This window comes from Mesoplodon densirostris, chromosome 9 (assembly GCF_025265405.1).
Source record: "Mesoplodon densirostris isolate mMesDen1 chromosome 9, mMesDen1 primary haplotype, whole genome shotgun sequence".
NCBI lineage: Eukaryota > Metazoa > Chordata > Mammalia > Artiodactyla > Ziphiidae > Mesoplodon > Mesoplodon densirostris.
The window spans coordinates 28867922-28890536 of record NC_082669.1 but is presented as its reverse complement, the minus strand read 5'-3'; the positions used below and the strand labels follow the sequence as shown (position 1 = coordinate 28890536).

The 22615-nt window shown below is 52.3% G+C and overlaps 1 protein-coding gene across 1 annotated transcript in view; it reads left to right on the top strand.

The window, feature by feature from the left end:
• Positions 1 to 22615, top strand: part of EGFR (epidermal growth factor receptor) — a 197785-nt gene that overhangs the window by 162709 nt on the left and 12461 nt on the right. The window contains exons 16-22 of the mRNA XM_060108784.1: positions 194 to 232; positions 2264 to 2405; positions 3174 to 3296; positions 3916 to 4014; positions 9672 to 9857; positions 19212 to 19367; positions 20199 to 20274. Of these exons, the coding sequence (XP_059964767.1) occupies positions 194 to 232; positions 2264 to 2405; positions 3174 to 3296; positions 3916 to 4014; positions 9672 to 9857; positions 19212 to 19367; positions 20199 to 20274 (821 nt within the window). The remainder of the gene's footprint in view (positions 1 to 193; positions 233 to 2263; positions 2406 to 3173; positions 3297 to 3915; positions 4015 to 9671; positions 9858 to 19211; positions 19368 to 20198; positions 20275 to 22615) is intronic.

Genomic DNA, 22615 nt, shown 5'->3' with positions numbered 1-22615 from the left:
CTTGCTGAGTGAATGAACAAATGAATAAATGCATAATAAACAAATGCTTAAGCAATACTGAGACGCACTGTGATTGTAATGATTTGAAAGTCATTTAACACACATTGCCTTATGATTTAATAAAAACTCTCCAAGAAAAAGTGCTAAAGAAGTAAAATGATCAAAATGTGTATTTCTCTTTCAATTCCTACAGCTGTGCTGGGCCAGGTCCTGAAGGCTGTGCAGTGAGTGGGTAAGTGTGACACTTTGTATGTGATGACCTGATCAGAAATGACCAAGAGCGCTATGGGCGAGGGTACTGCTTTCCCTCTTTTCCGACTGCCCTCTGCTTTGGCCGGTTCTCACTTCACCCTGGGCCAGCCTGGGCATTCCTAGCAGAGCTCACCCTGCCCACGCTGCTGGCTGTGCTTTGGGGCCGGGGGTCGGGGGGGGGGGGGGGCAAGGGGGAGGGCAGGACAGGAGTGCTGGGCCTCCTCCATCCACGTGGAGCCAGCCTCACTGCCCAGCGCTTCTACATGCAGACCTGCTCCCTAGGTCACCAGGGTTGCTGGGTCCTTCTCCTCCCCCAGCTTCCCTTCTCTTTCCTCGCTGACCCAGTTGGCCCTACCACAAACCTGTGTTTGAATGACCTGTCTGTTCAATGACAGAGCTCCACCTTGGGAGAATTTCTCCCCTTACTTCCTTTCCTAAACACAGGACTTCCTTCAGCATTTCAGTTGTGATCACTTTGCCGTCACTGCCTGAAATGCTGCACAGAGAAAAGCAGAATTGGGACTTCCTGTTCAGACTCATCAGGAAAGAGTGATATTATCAATTAATAATGTCTATCGAAGAATCAGAATTATACACAAGACACTGACCAGATATCCCCAAACACCGGCCAAACATCCAGGAACCTCTGCCATCTCCAGTAATGTTTACCAAATTCCTCCCCTCAACAAGCTTCCTCAATGCCAGTCAGCTCAGTCTCTTGCCGAAGAATCAGTCAAGATAACTGATCCCTTCTGCTACCAAGTGTGACATTAAAGACAAATAGGGCAGTTTCTCAAAGATAAAGATTTCCTTTTACGCCCCTCTTCACTTGAGCCACGAGGACACCAGCAAGCTTCGTCCTCTCTTCGTGCTTCAATCAGCGTCTTAGTAATGAGGTTTTCCGTCACATCCCCACCCTGAAACCAGTCAACGACCATTCTTTTATTTACCCTTTTAATTTTTTTCTTCTCTTTTCACTCCCCCTACTTCCCATGGAACACATACTCTGTACAAATTATTCCTTATATCTTTCAGTGTCCCCTTCAAAATGGTAAAAACCCATTAATTCAAACTGCATTAATTGGGAAGATGGTATAACTCAGGAGATGACTTTTGCACTTGCTAAGAAGAAAGTGTCATAAATACTATTTACGTGAAGTACATTTGACCCACTTATGAGAAATCCGTAAGAACGCTGGCACATTTTTTTAGGTGCAAACGGTGCTACTGATTAATCTTTGATATTCGTTAACATTTCTACCTGAAAATATAAAGCTTACCAGAAGCTTAGATGGCACAGGTGCTGAAGAATAAAAGCTTTATGAAGATTCTGAATTCAGAATCTAATTCAGACAGTTCTTTCCCCGTGAGCTTTAGAACCTGAGTTTTGGGTGTTTGCTGTCCCCGAGCTCTATGGGGGGAGGGGTGGCTGCAGGATGACATCACTCATCCATGACAGCTCTGCTGTCCGTGTGGAAATCCTGTCACTTCCTCACCCCCTCCACACTCATGCATACAGCACTTCCTACGGCTCTGGTCCCATCTTGAAAGCCCCGGACCCCTCGGGAAGCCTCCACAGGTTTGAAAGGGTCCCTCCTTCCAGCCTGGCCAGCAGACATCGCAGGTGTCACATGCGGAGGGCGTGCCTCAAACGCATGGAGACACTCCGGGGAGCCGCACAGATTCATAGGAAAAGCAGGACTGAACTCTGAGTTACTTTTTAAATGATGTGTTTTCTTAATCAACAGATGAAAAGTATGATTGCTATAGGGAGAAGTCCAAATGATACCTCAGTGTAAAACGTGCGACAAAGCAGGCTCCTATACTGAAGGAAGTTGGAAACCCTGCCCTGGGGCTCCAAGTCCGCCCTCCTTTCTCCTTTACGAGCTGCGCCGTATTCCACTTTCTGAGCTAGCCCTAAATGATGTCATGCTATCATCAGAACGTACGGAAAATATGTGAAATGCCAACGTAACAAACCTCACCCCTTTGCGTGTCCACCTCGTTGCAGGCCCAGGATTCCGTCCATCGCCACCGGGATCGTGGGCGCCCTGCTGCTGGCGCTGGTGCTGGCCCTGGGGGTCGGCCTGTTTCTGCGCAGGCGCCGCATCGTACGCAAGCGCACGCTGCGCCGGCTGCTGCAGGAGCGCGAGGTGAGCGCCGCGCGCGAGGGGGCGGGGAGGTGCCGCAGCCCGAGGGTTGAGTTTTCAAGATGTATTACTGTGCTCTTTTTATCGCGAAGAAAAAGTCGGAAGAATCTCTGAAAGTCCAGTTATAAGCAACTACATGCACATGTTAGTACTTGTATCCAGGGGAATGCAGCTGTGTCTAGGGTAAGTCCCACGGCCGGTTACCAAGCCGGGGCGCCCGCTGCCATCGTGGGGCGGGCGCTCGGGCCGGCTAAGGGGAAGGCTGGTGCACAGAAATGTGAGCTCAGGAGGTGTTACTTTGGAAAATGCCATTGTCCACACCAGCGGCTGCTCCTTTTGGAGCCACGTTTGTGACCTTGTTGTCCGTGATTCTTCAGCCGGCATCCGTGTCCGGCAACATGTCGGAAGCCAGAGGCCCTGGGAAGAGGGACCCACTGCAGCTACAGCATCACGGCTGTGAGGGGCCCGACCGGTTAGCAAAGTGACCACCACAGAACACTGTCCTTCCCCAAGTGTTCTCGGCCCGGACACAGAAATAGAAATTGCACTTATTGCAAAGGAGCTGTTCTGTTCAATGATACCTTTTTTTGGAGGGCGGGGTGGGGGGGGGGTGGTGTCAGTCCCTGTTCCTTCCGAGTGTCTCACCAAGTTCCTTAGAACAGGTGTCCGTGTCTCCGGAGTGAGAGCCGCGAGTTCTGTCCCCTGGTGTCTGGACCTGCCACCCCTCTCCCCGGCCCGGTGGGCATCGTCTCTTCCTCTTGTCTGTCACAGCTTGTCGAGCCTCTGACGCCCAGCGGAGAAGCTCCCAATCAAGCTCTCTTGAGGATCTTAAAGGAGACGGAATTAAAAAAGGTCAAGGTGCTGGGCTCCGGAGCATTCGGCACGGTGTACAAGGTGAGCCCCCCGAGGGTCCCGGGCACCTTCTGCTGTGGCCTTTATCAAGGTCACATGCTCTTTGTGTCACTGAGGGTTTAGGAAATTCCAGTATTTTTTTCAAGTTGTCTAGAGGAAATTTTTATAATCACAGTGACAAGTAACTGGTCCGGTGAGATCTGTACACAGGCACAGGCATTTTCAGGAGGACAGTGTGAGCTTTCCGAGGGGTGGGTGGCACAGGTCAGTCTGAAAGAGGGTTGCCTATCACGGCACAGCAGCATCTGAATAAAGCCCAGCTCACAACAGCTTCCTCTTCATTTCTTTTTCCTACATCCCCATAGTCTGATTTCAGTTAGGCCTAGACCCAGAATCTCAGAATTCTGGACAAAATGACTCACACTGACTGTAACTGGCACGAGCTTAGGGGTTTTGTCTAACTACTCTGATTTCTGGAACATGATAGCTAAAGAGCTGCTGAGCTGTCGTGACTCCCAGCACCAGTGGCCTTGGGTACAGAGCTGTGCTCGAGCCCCTCGACCTTTGGGGTGGGGTCACTAATGACGCCCAGCTGGCCTAGGAGCCGTATGTTACGTGTATGATGATTGCCAGCCAATGTCTTCCCCTCTCTTTGTCACAGGGACTCTGGATCCCAGAAGGCGAGAAGGTTAAAATTCCTGTGGCTATCAAGGAATTAAGAGAAGCCACATCTCCAAAAGCCAACAAGGAAATTCTTGATGTGAGTTTCTGCTTTATTCTCTAGCTATCTGCAGGCCTGGAAGCCAGAAGCCACCTTTTTTTCGTGGTTGGCAAAACATTGCTCTGTTTTAGACTCTGTCATCACCGCATTCTAAACGGTCACTTTTCCTGTCTTTTTTCCTTCTGGCTATAGTTGGTATAATTCTTTCTCGTAGAGAAGACTCACTCTTCCATTCTCTTATCGGCCCCCAAAAGTATGGAAGCCTGCAGTCCCTGGGCATCCACCAGGGGCCGTCCCCGTGCTAGTCGTGGCTTTACCCCTGCCGTCTCAGTGACTGCTCCTGGTGGGCCTGTGCTGCTCTAGGTGTTGTGCTCACCAAGCTTTAAGTGAAGAAACGGAGGCATGAAGCAGCCTGATGCTTAGGGTCGCGTGGCTGGGGTAGGTTTCCAGCACGTGGTTACTTCTGACTCTGAAATGCATGTTGGTTTTCTTCCACCAGCTAGCTCATCTTTGAAATGGCTTTGTAAAGGTGCCTAGGATTAACACTGTGATGCTCTATGAACTCTATAATCTGTTGCTCCCCTTCTGTACTTTTTCTCAAAGTAATTTAAATGTTATTTCTATCGTCTGCTGATTGCTACTTTATGGACTCTCTGAAATACTCCACAAGATTATTGCTACATGTTTTTACTTGCGATTCTCTTAAACTTTTTCCACCTTCCCTGGACCCTCACTAGCCAGTGAGGGGGCTGCACAGTCTTAGAAAGAGGCTGGATGCAGGAGGGGCCAGCCTGGAGCTGGGCAGAACCCTCTGCAGGTAGAAGCTCAGGAGGCTCCAGTGGACACACCCTTGGGGTCCGGGGCTAACAGCGCTGGCCTCCGATTGCCGTGGTGGATGTGGGTTTCTCTTGCTCTCGTCCCAAAGCAGAGCCAGTGAAAGAGGAGCTGGAGGGGCTCAGCGGTGAATTAGGGAAACAGTCAATGAAAAAGGAAAATGACTGCCTTTACTGAGTCAAAAATCTAGAGAACTTAGTTCGTGTTACAGCCACGAAGGACAAAGTTCAAATATAACATTTCCCCACTCTTGTATCTAACCCACAGAATATACAGTAAGCAAAGCAAACGTGGGCCTTTTTAAAAAAGCATTCAGACAGTGAGCTTCCCAGGAGCGCACTCTCTCCGACCCCATTTTCTCCAGGCAGCCTCCTCTCCTTTCATCGCAGCAGGAAAGTCCCACCCCAGTATCTTCGACGTGAAGGATGATGTATTAACACAGTGCAACAGGAGGTCTCACACACTGATGATAGCTTACCAAGCAAAGTTATCTTTCATTTTAACAGTTTACAAATGAACGTACAGTCTGTTAACGTAACGTCGACTCCTATTTCCATAACCACAAGAAGTACAGCAAACAAGGGATTTGTGAAGTCTCTTCACTTTCAACCTCTAGCTCCTTCTCCTACACTGTTAAAAAGAAAATCTTTTTGCAGAATTTGCTTCCTTAATTCATTTGTTACTCATTTAAGACATTCTAATCACTTTCACAAAACGGTGTTGAGATGTGAATTTTAACAATATTCACTACGCAGAGTAAGGGCGATTTTGAAGACAGTAGCTATACTTTGGGAAGGAAGTAGCTTCACTGAGAAGGGCCCTCCAGGACCCCTAAAACTGGAGGAAATCTGCTTTTGTGGGCCAGAGTTGGGGTAGAAGATAGAGAAAGGAAAGACTGACAAGGTAAAAAAAAAAAAAAAAAAAAAGTGTGACGTGCCATTTCGCCTCTTGCGCCGTCTCTGTCCTGCTCTCCTTCTCTCCCTGCGTCCCCCACCCCCACCCCGGTTTCTTCCTGCTCTAACACCCGTCCTGTGGCTGTAACCAGAGGGATGGCAGCCTGAGGCCTTCCGCCTGCTTTTCCCGAAGCTCCCTCTGCCCCGCATGCACAGGGAGCCTGTCTTTCCTCGCAGGGTGGGCGCAGCGGTGGGGAGCCCCTGAGGGAAGGGAAAGCTGAAGCAGCCGCCAGTGATTTGAGGGCCAGTTTCAACAGTGAGTTAAAGGGCAAGTTAATTCTGTGACAGGCAGCCCAGGGGGCTGAGCGTGGGCTTTTTTTTTTTTTTCTTTTTTTTGCGGTACGCGGCCCTCTCACCGCTGCGGTCCCTCCCGTTGCAGAGCACAGGCTCCGGATGCACAGGCTCAGCGGCCACGGATCTTCCCGGACCGAGGCACGAACCCGTGTCCCCTGCATGGACAGGCGGACTCTCAACCACTGCGCCACCAGGGAAACCCTGAGCGTGGGCTTTGAAACACTCACACGCACTTGTAAATGGCTCCAGCAACCCGTACTCTTATTCCCCTGCCCAGGCCAGCACTGAGGCCCAGCACGCACACCCTCTAGCCCTGGCGCACGCTGCGGTCAGTGGTGGCTTAGTTAATGGGACACTTTCAGAAATATTCTTAAAGTTAAGCGTCTGCCTCTCCTGAAGGAGTTTAAAGTCTAGTGGAATCCTTTTTCCCCAATCTTCAGTGTAAACTAGTTCACAGCTGAGGGAGACGGCAAGAAGGAAGACCCCCCAAATTTCAAAGGTTGGACAAAATAATAGACTTTCAAGGTCACCGAGCCTCAGAGGCCCTCCTGCCACGTGACTCTGACCTCAGCCTTGGGAGCCTCCGAGCGTGGGCTCTGCCTGCTAGTCTGCACGCCTGGCGGGGGTGGCCGATCAGAGATGGCTGGGGAATACCAAGCGTTCTTGCCTTAGGTCACAGTGCACCTTTGAGATTCCAAGAAAAACAAAGCTAAGAACCAAGCTCACGTTAACTCCTGCACACACTGAATAGGACACACGACCAGACAGCATCCCCATTGTGCCTGGGCTTCGGGGTGCAGAAATCTGTGGCTGTACCAGATTTTAATAGGAGCGGGGACCTGGCAGGGCTCCAGGCTCTGTGTGGCCGGACACCCACGCCCATGCCCTGCTCCCTGAGCCCCAGGTCAGCTCCCCATGGCCCACAGCAGATGGGCTGCTCAGACTGCTCTGATCTGCAGATTTTTCTCCCCTCTAAAATGAATACAGCATGTTTCCAAGTCTCAACCAGATCTTAAGAAAATAAGAACAGCCAGAGGATTTCTTTGGTGTTATGGTTGTACAGTTTCCCAGACTGGGGGAGAGGCGTGATTTGTGCTTTTCTGGCGATTGCATGGCCTATTGATGTTTCCATAGACTTTCCAGTTTAAATTTAGGGCAGGCAACAGAATGAGAATGCAAAACAGATTTATATACATGCTCTTTCTGTGTCATAAGGTGTGGAGCTTTCTGGTAGCCCATCTGCCGAGCACTCAACAAGGCCTCACGGTGCGTGGGGTAAGCAGGGGAGTGCCAGGAGGGCCTAGGTCGGGGGAGACCTGGGTGTGGGCCCCACCCTGACATAAGAAATGCGGTCTCGGGCTTCCCTGGTGGCGCAGTGGTTGAGAGTCCGCCTGCCGATGCAGGGGACACGGGTTCGTGCCCAGGTCCGGGAAGATCCCACATGCCGCGGAGCGGTTGGGCCCGTGAGCCATAGCTGCTGAGCCTGCGCTTCCGGAGCCTGTGCTCTGCAACGGGAGAGGCCACAACAGTGAGAGGCCCGCATACCACAAAAACAAACAAAAAAAGAAATGTGGTCTCTGGTCATCTTTCACTGGGCCTCAATTTCCTCTTCAGACAAATAATGGCTTGAGAAGAAACCACTTGCAGGCCTTTTCCAGTTCTAACTTTTTATCAGTAGCAAAGGGTCAGAAGGTCCATAGTATTAAACACCTGCTCTGCTGTTGTGATGCTGCATTTACAACACAGACAAGGAGAAGGGCTGCCTGCCCGTGAGAGCAGGGCGTCTCCACTTAGGGCAGCGTCCAGACAGACGGTGGCTCTGCAGCGGATGTCAGAGCTGTGGGTTTCTTTCCGTAGTGGACGTGGCATGGTCTCTGTCTCGTGTGATTTCAGTGTCGTTCAGCCGTGGTGTTTCTGAGGCAGCTCTGTGCCTAGAGATGTATTGGGCACCACGGGAATGACGCAGCAGGAGCAGGTGTTGGGGAGGTGAGGTGACAAGCCCCAGCTCGTGCATCTCACATGGCTCCCCTGCCCGGGTGAGGCCCAAGGATTGGCATCTCTGGCCAGTTCACAGGCCGTGCTGAGCCTGCTCCCCCGAGGGAGAAACTGCAAGATGCCAGGAGAGTTTCACTTAGATTGGGGTTCAGGGAGGCGCTCTGAGGAGGGGTCAGCCAGGGAAAGAGGAGGTGGAAGGGCATCCCAGACAAAGGCCCTCCCGGGTACAGGCGAGCAGAGATGGGGAGCAGAGAGCAGGAGGACCAGGGGGTCTGTGGGAGGAGAGGCTTTGCGAGACCTGGCAGGCTTCCCAAGAACAGTGAGGCCAGGGGAGGGGTTCAGGCCAGAAACTGGGGCCATCACGTTTGTGTTTAGGGGCATGTGTACGTGCCCCTCCACCTGTCTGTCACCTCTGTCACCTCTGGCTCCTGTGGTGCTTCCCCCAGCATCCCCCTCGCATGCCTTCACCTGACCCAGGCTGTGTTCCCTTCTGCACAGAGGGGCCACACCCCGCGCACAGCAGCGGTCAGATGGGGAAAGGCGCCTCTGAACTTTCTCTTGGAGACCAGGGGATCCCTTTTGTGTCTGAATAAAATGTCACACCCCCCCACTTTGGATTCTAAAGGGAAAGAGATGGAGTTTCTTGGTGGAAATTGAGGATTCCCTAATTCGTAGTCAGACAAAAGTGAGGCCCAGTTGGTGTGCATGGTTGTAAATGAAATCAGCTTCCTCTGCCCAAGGATAGCAGATGGGTTCACATAAAGTCCATGGGTGTGGGTCTGTGCCAGGCTTCCGCCACGGCAGCCTCCAAATTAGCAGGAGCGGGGCTCTGGGGAGTGGGCTTCGCAAAGCAGCATGGATTTCCCTTCCCAAGGCTGAGGCAGGGCGACACAGACCACCTCTTCAGAAACGAATCCTGGGCCGCCGGCGGAGTCTGCTATCGCTGTAGGTGTAACGTCCTCCGTCCAGTTCTGAGCCGGAAACGGTGCACTGAAAGGGCTTCTCTGCCCTGCGTGGCAGTGGTGCCCGCGGTCCCGGCAGTGCCGGGGGGGCTCCCCCTCTCTGCCCCCGGTGCTCTGTGGTGAGGTGAGGTCCCCCTCCCTGTCCCGATCCCCCCAGAGCTCTCATCATCTCCTTCCACGGGGCCCACGGCTGGGGTTCCGGAGTCAGCGGGCAAGTCTTCACCGGGGTGTGGGCCCCAAGCACGGGTTCCCACCGGCCCTGACACCATTTTAAGCGGTGGCATCTTTGGCTTTGAGGTGGGGGTCTTCGTAAGGACTCGGCATCGCCCAAACTTGGAGACATCAGGTCTCATTTTCACCCAACGCTTTGCCGATGGCGAGTGCTGCCTGGGCCACTCTGCGACGCAGCATCCGCACGTGCACTCAGAGGATGCCGTCTCTCATCAAGCACCTGGCCACTCCACAGCCTCGCGTGCAAGAGACCCTGCGGGAACGTCCACTGCACTAGACGTTTCACGGGCCCCCTTGTCCTCCACACGCGCACATTTCCAAACTCAAAATCATGTTCGACTTTTGTACCCGGAAAGGGTCTGTCTGCCTTTTCCTTTAGCCACGGCGGGGAGCCTTTCTGATGCGCCCTCTCCTCCTCTCCCCCCAGGAAGCCTACGTGATGGCCAGTGTGGACAATCCTCACGTGTGCCGCCTCCTGGGCATCTGCCTGACGTCCACGGTGCAGCTCATCACGCAGCTCATGCCCTTCGGCTGCCTGCTGGACTACGTCCGTGAGCACAAGGACAACATCGGCTCCCAGCACCTCCTCAACTGGTGCGTGCAGATCGCAAAGGTGAGTCAGGAGCGTGCTCAGAGCAGGCGCGCAGCTCTGCAGGGAGGGCAGATGCCGTCGCTTTGCCGCCCCACCCTCACCTCCTGGGATGAAGGGATCCTGAGGGAGAGCCCCGAAGAACAGCGGCCAAGGGGAAATAAAGACACCCAAGAAATTAATAATTACGTTCTCCATCCTAGGAGAGCATAGAGTTTGCCAGGAGGGTGTGTGTATGTGTGTGCACACGCATGTACATGGCATACACCCTTCTTTAGTTTGGATTAAACTGAATCAGTTGTCTTTTGCATCAGATCAGCGCCTGTCCCACTGCACATTGAAAATCTAATTATTCAGCTACATTTGCACAGGTTTCTCTGTACTGGGGGCTCTCAGTATGGTTGATGATAGTGTTCTTATTTCCCCGGCGTTCTTTCTGTTGAACACTGTGGTAATTGGGAGCCGAGGAGGAGGTGTGGCTTTCACCCAGGCAGGACTTGATCACAAGGCCAGCAAACCAGGCCAAGGCTGTCAGGTGACAGAGTGGCCGGGCGGACAGACAGGTGCTGGCTCTGACGTGCGGTGGCAGGAGGTGAACAGACGTTTCTGCTGCTTCACGGGGCTCCGTACGCGTCCCCGTCGACAGGCTAGATCCGGAGCGAGGGAGGGGCTGAGGGGGCAGACAGTGGCCAGGTGGAGCTGAGACCAGGGGCAGAGCAGTGCGCCAGGTATTTAGCTGCTCATACGGCCTCACAAGGACTGTTCTTCCATTTCAGATCTCCCTCTCTTGATGCCCGCAGTGCATCCGTTATCTGCAACCCAACTAGCTAAATTCTGTTTCTCCTGACAGTGGGTATACCTTTCACTCCGTTGAATGAATGGAATCTGTGGGCAGGCCCTGCCCTCAGCCCCCGGGGCGGGTGTTGGGAGCCTGCAGGAACCAGGGAGGACAGGGCGCCCCTCGTCCCCCAGGCCCCATCCAGGTCCTGGTTGCTCGCTTCACCCGGAGTGGCAGCACCGTCCGTCCTGCAGATTTACTCCTGAGGATGCTCTGAGCTCGCTCAACCCCCAGCAGGCGTAGAAGGTGACTTAAGACGGACAAAAACGTGTTCTGGGCTCCGCTCAGCCAGCAGCTGCCTGAGCCGCTCGCTACAGGACGGGCTCCTCTGGGGTCAGCGGCGCAGGGTGAGGCTGGCGGTGGGAGGCTGCCTCAGCCCTCTTCTTCCAGCGCCCGCCGGGTCGCTGTCTCAGCCGCAGCCCCGGAGGCTCCGGCACGCTGCGGTGTGGGCGCGCCTCTCGGACCCCCGCCCATCGCCTGGTGCTCTCGGCACTCTCACGGCCGTGACCCCGGTCACACAGCAGAGGAGTCACGTGGCCGCTGCTAGGCAGTGGTCCTGGTAGAGCCTGTGGTCTGAGCCTGGTAGAGCCTGGTAGAGTGCTGTGGTCTCATGAAAAGGCTGGTTATTTCTGTCTGACCGTGTTAGTTTCCTAGGGCTGCCACCCAAAAAGCACGACAAACTTAGTGGCTTAGCACAACAGAAGCTTACTCTCTCATAGTTCTGGAGGTCAGAAGTTCAAAATCAAGGTGTCAGAAAGGCCGTGCCCCACCCAAGGCTCTAGGGGAGAATCCTTCCTCCCTCCCCAGCTCTGGTGGCTCCAGGTCCCTCCCATCTCTGCCCCGGTCTTCACGTGGCCTCCTGCCCTAGGCCTGAGTCCACATCACCCTCTCTCTTAGCAGACACCACTCATTCCTAAATCCCGGGTGACTTCATCTCAAGGTCTTTAACCGATTAGATCTGCAAAACCCTGTGTCTAAAGAAGGTTACATTCTGGGGTACTGGGTAGGCATGAGATCTGGGAGGACCTGTTCAGCCCAGAACAGAGGCTGGTGTCGGGGAGGAGGTCGTTAGCCCCAAGTAGTTTTCGCTGAATATGGCATTTTTCCTGGAGGTTTACTCGTGTCCTGACTCCTGTCCCCAGAAATTCTTCCTTAGTCTCTTCCCTGATTAGCTAAGGCAGGAAAATCACCAAAGCTATCCCCCTCCACCCCAGGCAGCCTCTATTACCTTGCTTAACTTGCTTTATTTTTTAAAAGCACATCTTGCTACCTGCAAAGACCTGGTTTATTTACTTGTTTAACTTGAAACTGGGAGGTGAGCTCCGTCAGAACCAGGCCCTGGCTCCTGCCTCCATCAGGCAGGGCGTCCAGAACTCTGCACACCTGCCTGGGTGATGAGGCCCAGCTCACCAGAGGGTGCCCGGATATTTAGCATTCTGATTATCTTGTGTCAGTTGGCAGCTCCACAAAAGTGACTTCTTATGTGATGCGACACATAGCCTTGGCAAGTTCTGCCTGGTATGGAACCGGGCTTGTGACTCTGGGGGGTTCACATCTCAATTCTGGCTTTTCTTAGGCGGGTTGTCTCTCTGTGGCCGCAGAAGGGCCTCTGCCGTCTGTCCTCCCGGCAGCGAGAACAGTGCTGGGTAGCCTCTGTGAGGTGCCCACTCGGGCCCCAGTAGGCACCCCATGCTCACCTCTCTGGGTTTTTTCCCCATATTTTGACTAATTTAAGTTAGATTAGTGACGAAAATCTAAGCTGAAAGATTGTCTTATTCTAGTTCTATATCGACTTTCTCTCCCTAGAGCAGCGTCTCCTATTTCCGGTCCTCTCTCGTTCATGAGCTTTTCCCCTTCTCTCCTTGGCAACCCTACATTCAGATCTGCCTGCTCACAAGTGTCTGCATAGATGGAAGTTTATTTGACCCCAAAAATCAGTCTTCTGCCAGCACGAGGAAGAAACAAACACCTGACCACGGCAGTGCCCGCCACGGGGCGAGTTCAGCTCTGTGCGGGCCCTGGTCAGCCATGAGTTTCCAAAGTTCCTGAGTTGACTTTCCAGGGCCTGCAAGTTTTCCAAGATAGTGCTGTATATAATATTACTCAGAATTTCACCTTGTTATTTCAATCCACTGCTCTGCCTGTTGAACTTTGTTTAGGTTCACTTTCATCCAAAGTCGGTTCACGTCGCAGCTGGTAGATCTGTCTGCGATGGAGCTGCTCTCTAGTTCACAAGGGAAACCTAAGCCACTGGACCTGAATAGCTGTGGCGATGCAGTGTCTGTCCTTGCAGGGAAAGGAATATAATGGTTTCTTCAGCTGTAAAGAGAGAAATTTGCTCTTGGGTTAGTGACTGTTTACCTAAGTATTGAACAGCTTTCTCTGTAAAAGTTAGAAGTGAAACTACCCAGAAACACTTAGTGGCTGACCAGAAACTAAACTTGCTGGCGTTTTCAAGGTGGGATTTATTGACTTATAAATGTCCTCCCTGATTCACAAAGGCACAGGCTCTCTTGGGAAGTTTTCCAGTATTGATGGAGACCTGGGTACCATTACACAGGTTTATTGTCCTGGCTAAACTGCTAAGAGGACAAATAAAATTATATCACGGGCAAAGGAGAAAAAGAAAAAAAACAGAGGTGGCCTAGTGGGGAATCTTGCTGGGGTTGGGAAAGCAGAGGTGCCCTTCCACACAGGGTGAGAGTGGATTCTAGACTCAAGTCTCAGGAGGCCGTGGAGACGTCACCTGCCCCCTCATCACCACTTCCTAAGCTCCTGGCTCGGGAAGGTACAGGGGGCTCTCACTCACGGGGGGTGACTTAGGTGCTTCGGAAAGTGTGTGGATTCTTTCTGGCTGCATAAGCCAGCTAGTGAATCCCAAAATAATTAGAAGGGATAATAACGTAGTAAAATGTCAGCATCCAAAAGATGCTGTCTGTCATCGATTCAGTTTAGAGAACACCGCTGCCGTGCCAGGCTCATTCCTCTTAGAGCACCGCAGAGCACGTTACTGCCAACTCCTGCATAAATCAGCTCTCTAGGCTGTGATTAATTTAACATTTTCACAAACCTTTGGGACCACAGAGCTTTCTTTCACCTAACCTGGATTAAGATCTCACAGAAGTGAGTTTTTAGAGAGACGATATACGTTTCAGATACTTGACCAGGCCCTGGTGAGGTTTGAAGGTAGCTGGGGGCTGGGGTCGAGGGTTGGGTGGATGCTGTCAGAAGGAAACCGACCACAACTTCAGAAGCACCGAACTACGCCTAGTTCATTCTATAAGATGAAACTTAATAAGGATGAACTTCAGAAAACATTCCATTTGAAGGATCCATTTTTTAAGCAGACGGGATACTTAGTTTGGTCTAAATTCATCTGAAAAAGCCCCAGCGTTTTCACTGCTCACACATTTATAGGTGCTTTTGGGGCACGAGAGCAGCGAAGAGAAGACCCATCCAGGTGGTCCTGCCGATGACGTAGCGGAGCGTGCTGGCCACTCGTGTCTGGGTCTAGGTGCCGTGTCATGACACCCACATCGACAGATTATAGCCTGGTCGTGAGAGATGAGCGGGGGTGGGAGAGAATGAAAATCATGCTGGAAGAGGGGCCGTTGTCGGTCAGCCTCGCGCAGGCTTCGGGGGCAGGGAGGAGATGCTGACCGTCCTGTGCACGGCCTCCTATCTGGGCCCAGGTGGCTCTGGCCTTCGTGCCCAGGTCTGCTCCCCCCTCTGCCTGGCTTTCCTGTGCTCCAGATCAGAACTCCTAAAGGTGAAAGGTGAGGTTCCAGGCAGCCCCCACCCCACTGACTAACTGTGCAGCCTGAGGGTGGTGATTCAGCCTCCGGCCTCCAGCCTCCATCCACGCGGCCAGAGAGGAAGACGCTTCCTAAGAGCTGATTCAGCTGCAGAGCAGGTACCTGCGTAAAACCCTGGGCAACAAGACCGCAGACAGGGACAGAGCCACACAGCAGATCCGGTGACCAGATATTTCAGTTATTTGAATTATTTTTTTATTTATTCTCACATCGTTCCACAAGATTACAGTTGAACTTAATCAAGCTAAGTGATCACTTTACAGTATGTCACTATAAAGCCAAAAGTTGCTGTACTGTTAAAGCATATTCGTCAACTTCTGGTCATTTCACTTGGTGATTTCTTGAGCATTTATCTGTGTTAGGTATCATGTGAAATATGTATATAAAGAAGACAAAATTTCCTATCTCCCCAAACTTGCAAACAGGTGAGGAAAACAGATCCATACAGAGGTAACAATGCAGCAGGAAATGAGTGGGTCAGAGCAGGAGAGCCGAGGGACCGGACTCCCAGAGGCTGCTGTACGAGTCACATGGGGACAGCCAAGTGGGCTCAGTCAGCCAGCCAAGCACCAGGTGTGGGGACGGCAGTGGTGAGGCGGCCGCCCTGCACCCTCGGGAGCCTGGACATGGCTGTGGTGCTGTGGACATGAGTGAGAGTCCGTCCCTGTCCTGAGGACCATCTGAGGGGGCAGTGAGAGGTGACCAAGAGACACTGAGGGCTGCCAAGGGATGAGGGGCGGGCGGAGGGGAGGAGAGACCCCGCAGGAACCTGCAAGCGCAGCTTCATCACGAAAGCAGAGGGCACCACGCAGGAATTTATTCATGATCAGACTTTGTTGGGAAGTGTAGCAGGACACGGCAGCAGCCTAATTCAAGGTCATGGCAAAAGGGTTGGAGAAGAGAGGATGGATTTGGCATTTAGGAGGAAATTATGACAATCACAGCACCGGGGGAGGACTCTCACTGGGCACCGTCCCAAGTGCGCCCTGTGGATTAACTCATTTAATCCTCTGAGTAGCCCGTTTTACATATGGGGGAGAGGGAGGCAGGGGTGTTGAAGTAACTTGCCCAGGTCTCAAGCTAGGAAGTAACAAAACCAAGATTCCACCCCAGGGCTCCTTGCTCCCAGGTCTGTGCTTTTCCCCAGCACTTGATGTCACGGGTCAGAGTGCAGCCCACAAGCTGGTGAGCCTAGCAGGTCTCCTGTCCCTACACAGCAGGAGGTTGGGGCCTGGAAGAGGAAATTCTGACACTTTCCTGCCTCTTCTGAGGGCAGGGGTTCAGTGGTGTGGACGCCATGCTTCGCTTTACTCTGCCAGAACCCTCTGCCTGGCCCTCTGTTTCCTATTCTGCCACCTCCGTAGTCACCAAGTCAGTGTCCTTCCCCCCTACCCACCACTTCCCCACATGGTGGTGAAAAAATACACTAGAAATGCAGCTCATTCCTGCCTCACGCTCTGGGCTCCTCCTAAGAGTTGCAGGATGCTGCAGTGCCTGGGAATACGGTCCATACATGTCACACCCGGCCCAGGCCTCTCTCCTTCCCCGGGTGTTGTGCGAGGAAGGTCTTTAAAACCCTCGTGAAGCATCCTGTGTCTCCTGTGCATTCAGGTCCCAGGGTGGCTCTTCAGATCCCCTTTTAACCTCAGTATTGCAGCATCCATCCTAGCTGTCCTGTGTTAACTAGCAAAATAAATACGTTCCATTAAATTGAAGTGAGGATCTCAGAGAGAAGAATCAGGGAAATGCGTTTGCAAGAGGCCCCGTGAGGCTGACGCTGATATTGTTTCCCGCGGTTCTCTGTTTGGATTCTGAGAGTTCACGAGCGATGCCAGGCCTCTTATCTTTGGTGCTGGTTAAACTGTAACTCTGCTGGGCCTAGAATTATAACTGAGATGGCCTTTCAAACTGCCATATCATGTGGGACAGAGACCAAGGAATAGAGTTTTATCTAAGTTCAGATGAGTCTAATCTTGTCCCGAAATTATGTCTGATTTAAATCCCTCTAGCTGTGTGCTCCAGACACGTACCGCTCTTCCCTGCCCTTTCCCAAGCCTTCTCTGAAGGCTGGTGTTAGGAGAAAACGTTGCAGTTTATTGCAGCTGCCCTGCTCCTTTAAAAATCTGAGGTGGGGGACGGGCGGGGGTGGAGCTAGTTCCTTCGTTAGATTCCCATCCACCTGCCCTTGGGCACCTCAGCGGCACGGGGCCAAGATGCTGGTGGGGTGTGGCGTCGGAAGCAGTCTCTGGGTCGGCAGACAAGTCTCACTTGGAGGCCCCAGCCGGAAATGAAGGGCACGGTCCCAGTGGTGGCCTCAGAGCCCTTGGTCTGTGAAGCAGCACCAGCCCAGGCTCTGGGCCCCTGGGTCAGCTGTCAAGGCTGTTGTGTGGATACCAGACCTCCCAGCACCAGGAGAGGCATCTGCGCAGGTGTGTTTGAAATGCCTGGCTCGGAACTGTTGGCCGCTATTATCATTCATTCATCCCTTCCTTCCTTCATCTTCAGCAAGCTTTTGTAAAAAATGTATCCAGTGCACCAGATCCTCTGTTAGTCACATAAAAAGGCAGAAAGAAAGTTCATGACGATAGTTAAATGTAGCTGGAAATGCCCTCTGAAGAGGGCTTAGTGAACCACAGGGGAGACGGTTGCTCCTGAAAGGAGCCTCGTGAAGCTGAAGCGGGGAAGGTGCCAGGGAGTAGGAAGTCCTCCTCTGCTAGGAAGCCCTGCTTCTCTCTCCCTCTCCACGCTCCATCCCTAAGGAATGATTCCTAACCTGGAAGTGCTATTCCAGGGAAGCACCTGCCCACTTCCTCTTGAATAGACATGAGCCCATTAACCTTATTTCCCGGCACCTGAGACATCTTAGAAAGGAACCATTTAAATCAAACAGCATCTTAAAGATTCAGGAGCTTTCTAGATAATACAGTGGACACATGGGAATCATTTTTTTTTTCCCCCAAGAAAAGAAAAACATGAAAGGCCTCAGAAACAGCCCTCAAAGACTAATTCCTGGGTAGTGTCTTTATAAGATCCTGTTTTCCTGTGATGGCTAGTTTAACTCTAGAAAGAAAATTTGTAAACTTCACTTTGATGTGACAAGTTTATTAGTAATTTTTACTGGATATCTATGCAAAAGGAAGCAATGAATTTGCCAGAAAATTTGGGATCTATCCTTATCTACAGGTATTCCCTGCATTTGCACTAAAATGAAGAGAGCTACATGCAAAAAGCTTGAGAGTAATGCAGAGTTGGTTTTGCCCATTCATTTCCATTTTGTGCCCTTCGGTAAGCATTTCTGTGGTGCCTGTCCTTCACTGGAGAGTTCATGAGTGTCGGCTGTAAAGGAGGCTGGAAATGTGGTCCATCTCCCTGGCTGGGGAGAGGAGAGGCGCCTTTGTGAGCAAGTAGGAGAGGACGTGGTTCCAGCCACACGGGCCGTGTGCAGAACTTGACCCTCCGGCTTCTCCTGCCTGCCCGTCTGGCCCTGCACAGGGGCGAGGGCTGCCAAGCTCATGTCAACGGGTTAGAGCTTGCGAGGGTCCAAGGGAAGCTTGGCTCAGCTGGGCAGGCTTCAAGCCATGAGTAGGGGCAGGAAGTGAGCCCGCCTGTCAGGGGAGAAAGGGCAGGTGACAGAGCCACCAAGGAGGCTGTGGCCAAGGGCTAGAGGTGAGGGGTCACACAGTTAGCCCTTCGTAGCCGCGGTCTTGCATCTGCAGAGTCAGCCAACAGTGGATCAAAAATACATGGGAAGAAAATTCCAGAAAGCTCCAAAAAACAAAAGTTGAATTGGCTGGGTGCAAGCAACTGCTTACATAGCGTTTACATTATGTTTACAAGTATGTACATTGTATGAGGTGTTATAAGTAATCTAGTGGTGATTTAAAGTATGCAAGAGGATGTGTGTAGGTTACAAACAAATACTTGCTCCATTTTTTATAAGGGACTTGAATATCTACGGATTTTGGTTAGGGTGGGTGGCAGGGAGAGGGGGTCCCGGAACCAGTCTCATGGGTGCCAAGGGGTGACTGTACATCCGAGAATTCACTATGTGTCGGGCACTGTGCTGGGTTCTTCTCAAGTATTCTTTCTTTCTCTTTCAGCCTTGATTCTGATTACAGCAGTTATGGAGGCAGCCAGGGAGTGGGTAGGGAGTGGCACCTTGTATCAATAAAAGCAAATTCAATATCCATGTGATTTCAATTTAAAAAAGAGAAAATAAAACAGGACCAAAACCTTCACTGGTAGTGAATCATGTAAGATGGTCCAGGAAAGCGTGATGAGAGCCCTGGGTCCTGGGGAGGTGGCGTGGGGAAGGCGAGGCCAGGCAGGTGGGGTCGGCCATCCCGAGCAGCGAGCAGCGTGTAACCAGGTCGTGGCCCAACGGCGGGGCTCCTGCTCTGTCACTGGCCTCTTCTATTTGTTCAACTGAGTTTGAAACTTGAGTAACTGGATGGAGATACGTTAGTAAGTCAGCAGCTAGTTATGTCTTCATCTCTTCCCCTTTTCATCCGTGGAGCAGATAGACTCTGGTCACTGATGTTACCAGGTGCAAGTCACTGCGTCCGTGGAGGGCAGTCCGTCCGCAGACAGGCTCCGGCTCGGAGGCTGTTGCGTACGTGACACTGCACCCTGCGCTGGGCCGCCCGCCCTCTGTCTGATCCCCGCTGTGCCCTCCAGGGGAGCCCGCTGAGCACCCACCCCTCACCGCGCGGCCCCGTGTTGCAGGGCATGAACTACCTGGAAGACCGGCGCTTGGTGCACCGAGACCTGGCGGCCAGGAATGTGCTGGTGAAGACGCCGCAGCACGTCAAGATCACAGATTTCGGGCTGGCCAAACTGCTGGGCGCCGAGGAGAAGGAGTACCACGCAGAAGGGGGCAAAGTAAGGAGCTGGCTTGTGGAAGGGCAAGCACTCTCCTGCCAGCAGGCTGACCAATGTGAGGGCCATCCTCAGGACCTTCTGGGTGAGCTCACGGCGGCCACCAGCACCTGGGTCTAGCCAGGCTCTTCTGGCCGTGTAGCCCGAGCTGCCCGGGGAGCAGGACTTGCTGGGAATGTGCGTAAAGATGTTTCTGACACACCCGGAGGTCAAAGGCAGTACACGTGAGTTCAGCTCCATCTTTAGGTGACTGTTAGCCACGGGTAGGTTTCAACCTCCCACTCCTGGGTAAAGCCCCTTCAGAAGAACAGCTGGGAGAGCGGCACGGAAAGGGCCCCGTGTTGTTCCAGCAGCTCCCGAGGGGCGCTGGCCGCGGCGGCATTGGCTTCTTCCTCTCGCACGGGCCTGGGGCTTCTCCAGGGGGCTCTCCCAGCAGCGAGGGGTGCGGGTGTCCTCATGGGCCTCCAGAACGCTCTGGCTCAGCCGCTCCTCTCTCCGCTCTCACTGTGGCCCGCATGGCTCCAAGCGGCTAGCCCTGCAAACAGCCACAGACGCAGGGCACAGCCAGGGCCCCCAGCTGCCAGCACGTGCACCCAGCTCAGCAGAACAGCCCACAGACCAAAGGGCCTCAGCTCTGGGCCTAACAGAGGCCCTGTTCTCTACCAGACTAGAGCCTCTCCCCTGGCCGGGAAGGAGCACTGGGCCTGGGTTGGGCTGGGGGTGGCCCAGCTTCCTCACCTCTGTTGCTTGTAATTTATTCCAGTGTGATTTACTTTTGTTCAACAGGGGGAAGCTAACTGTTGTCTTATTACTTTTCTCTGTCATCATCCCTAGGTGCCTATCAAGTGGATGGCTTTGGAGTCAATTTTACACCGAATTTACACCCACCAGAGTGACGTCTGGAGTTACGGTGAGTCCAAATCCTGAGGCTGATGAACCAGGGCCGAGGCTGCACTGGCTTGTGTTGTTGATGCACGTTATACGCTCTGCCATCCAGGCCAGTGACCAGCAGTCACATCGTCACCACTGTCTGTCTGTTGTACTAGAAAATGTGCAAACGGAAATTGAGTCTAACTACCGTACCAGGTGTCACTGGAGAGAACAGTGAGCTTGTCAGGAGAGCGGGTAACGGCGGGGGTGGGGAAGAACTTGAACCTAGGAGACGCCTGTACCCCCAAATCAAACCAAACGTGACCTCTTGCCCTGAATTTGAAGTGAACCAAAGGGAGATGACAAATCAGGTTTCACAGGGAAGAGTTTCCCGGTAGAGAAATGTGGTTTTGTGATGGACTAACTCGCAGTGGTTTGGGTTTCATATAGTGAGTGGTCATCTTTGTGTATCAGAGAGAACGGCTTCATGAAATGCACTGTGAGGGTGTGTTCGTGGGGAAATGTGAGGGAAGGGACATAGTTACTGTTTCCGGCTCTCGTGAAGGCCGTCTCGGCAGGGTCTGATTCTTCTTCTTTCAAACCCCACGCAGCCCTGTGCTCCATCCTCCGACGGGCTTCCCCGTCCTCAGACACACCTTTCACGCTCTCGCCTCATCCTGTGTACAGAGCGTTTCCTGAGTCCGTGGGGGCCTTGCCTTTCAGGAAGGCGTTTCCACTGGCTGCCGTGCTGGGGTGCTTCCACCTCTTTTACTTCACGCAGTCCTCCCTGTCACCCAGAATCAGCCCAAAGGTTGCAAAACACCTGATCTGCATTGAACTATGCATTATCAGCCTATCCCAGCTATCAACGCAGTGGAGGTGAAGGGGTCACCCACCTCCATGGAAACGTGTATTTGGGGAGAGCAATAGTGAAAGGAATCTCCAAGAGGAATTTAGCCATTATCACAAAAACAAAATCATTCAGGAGATTGTCCATTTAGCATTTCTTTCATAGCATTATTAACTTCCTACTATTCCAAATGCATTTTTTAAAATGTCATGGGTCTTTGTCTTTTCTGCTGTAATGTAAGCTTTACAAGGACGGAGATCTTTGTGAATGAATAAGTGAATTTTCATTTACACCTGTGAGCTGAGCTGCTCACGATGAATGAACTAGATAAGGAAATACAGCTATTCTGATGCCTTATTTTCAGTCATGTTCAAGAAATGTCTACTCCCCCAGAGGGATGGGAAGAAATGCCACTTTCCCATTTGTGGTCGTGCCCATAGCTGTCACTGTCACTGTCATTGTCACAGCCCAAGCCACCCCACCCCCAGTGACACCAAGGAGGGGCTCCTCCTGGGTCTTCTCTGGGCTTGTTTTACACCCACTCATCTATTCTCCAAACAGCAGGAAAATATAGTTTTAAACTACATTAGATGTTCGCTTCTCTGCTTAACCTCCTTCTTTGGTTTTCCAAATATGTTCCTGATAAAACCTGAGCCCCTAACCATGATCAATAGAATCAAAAGTGGTCTGGGGGGCTTCCCTGGTGGCGCAGTGGTTGAGGGTCCGCCTGCCGATGCAGGGGACATGGGTTCGAACCCCGGTCCGGGAAGATCCCACATGCCGCGGAGCGGCTGGGCCCGTGAGCCATGGCGCTGAGCCTGCGCGTCCGGAGCCTGTGCTCCGCAACGGGAGAGGCCGCAACGGTGAGAGGCCCGCAAAAAACAAAAAAAAAACAAAAGAACAGCCTACCGGCTGCGCTCTCCCCTTGCCCTGTGTGTCCACTCGCAGCCCGCGCTTGGGCCATGTTTGTCCAGTAAACGAAAACTCTCCGACTCAGTGACTTAATCCCTGTGAATGATTACAACCGACATCAGAAAATCAGCATCTCCACGGGGGCTGTGTCTTTGATCTCAGTGGAAATCGTGTTGTCAGTGATTCTAATCTGCTGTCCTGGCAGTAGTACACCGGACCTGTTACCAACATGAACCTGAGTTTTGAGTCTAAAAACATATCCTGTTACTCCACTCTCTAGGCTCCAGTCAAGGCAAAATAGTTTAGTCAGTTAGGGACCTATGTGTTCCACTTAGGAGTTGAAAAGAGAGAGAATTCATAACACCTTCCGGCCCCACTCATACCCCACAACCGCCCTCTTTCACCGTTTGTTCCGAAACCTGAAAAGCTGCCTTCCTGCAGGAATTCATTGTGTGTGTTTAAACGCAATGTCTAAACCTAGTTAGAGGAGGACCAATCAACTTTAAAGATCTGGACATGAGATTTTCTTTCTTTCATCAAGTCCGTATTGATTCCATGGTGGGCAGGACAGAAGAATCTATTTTCTTGTCCCAGAACCACTGCTTTTCTTCATTCTTCA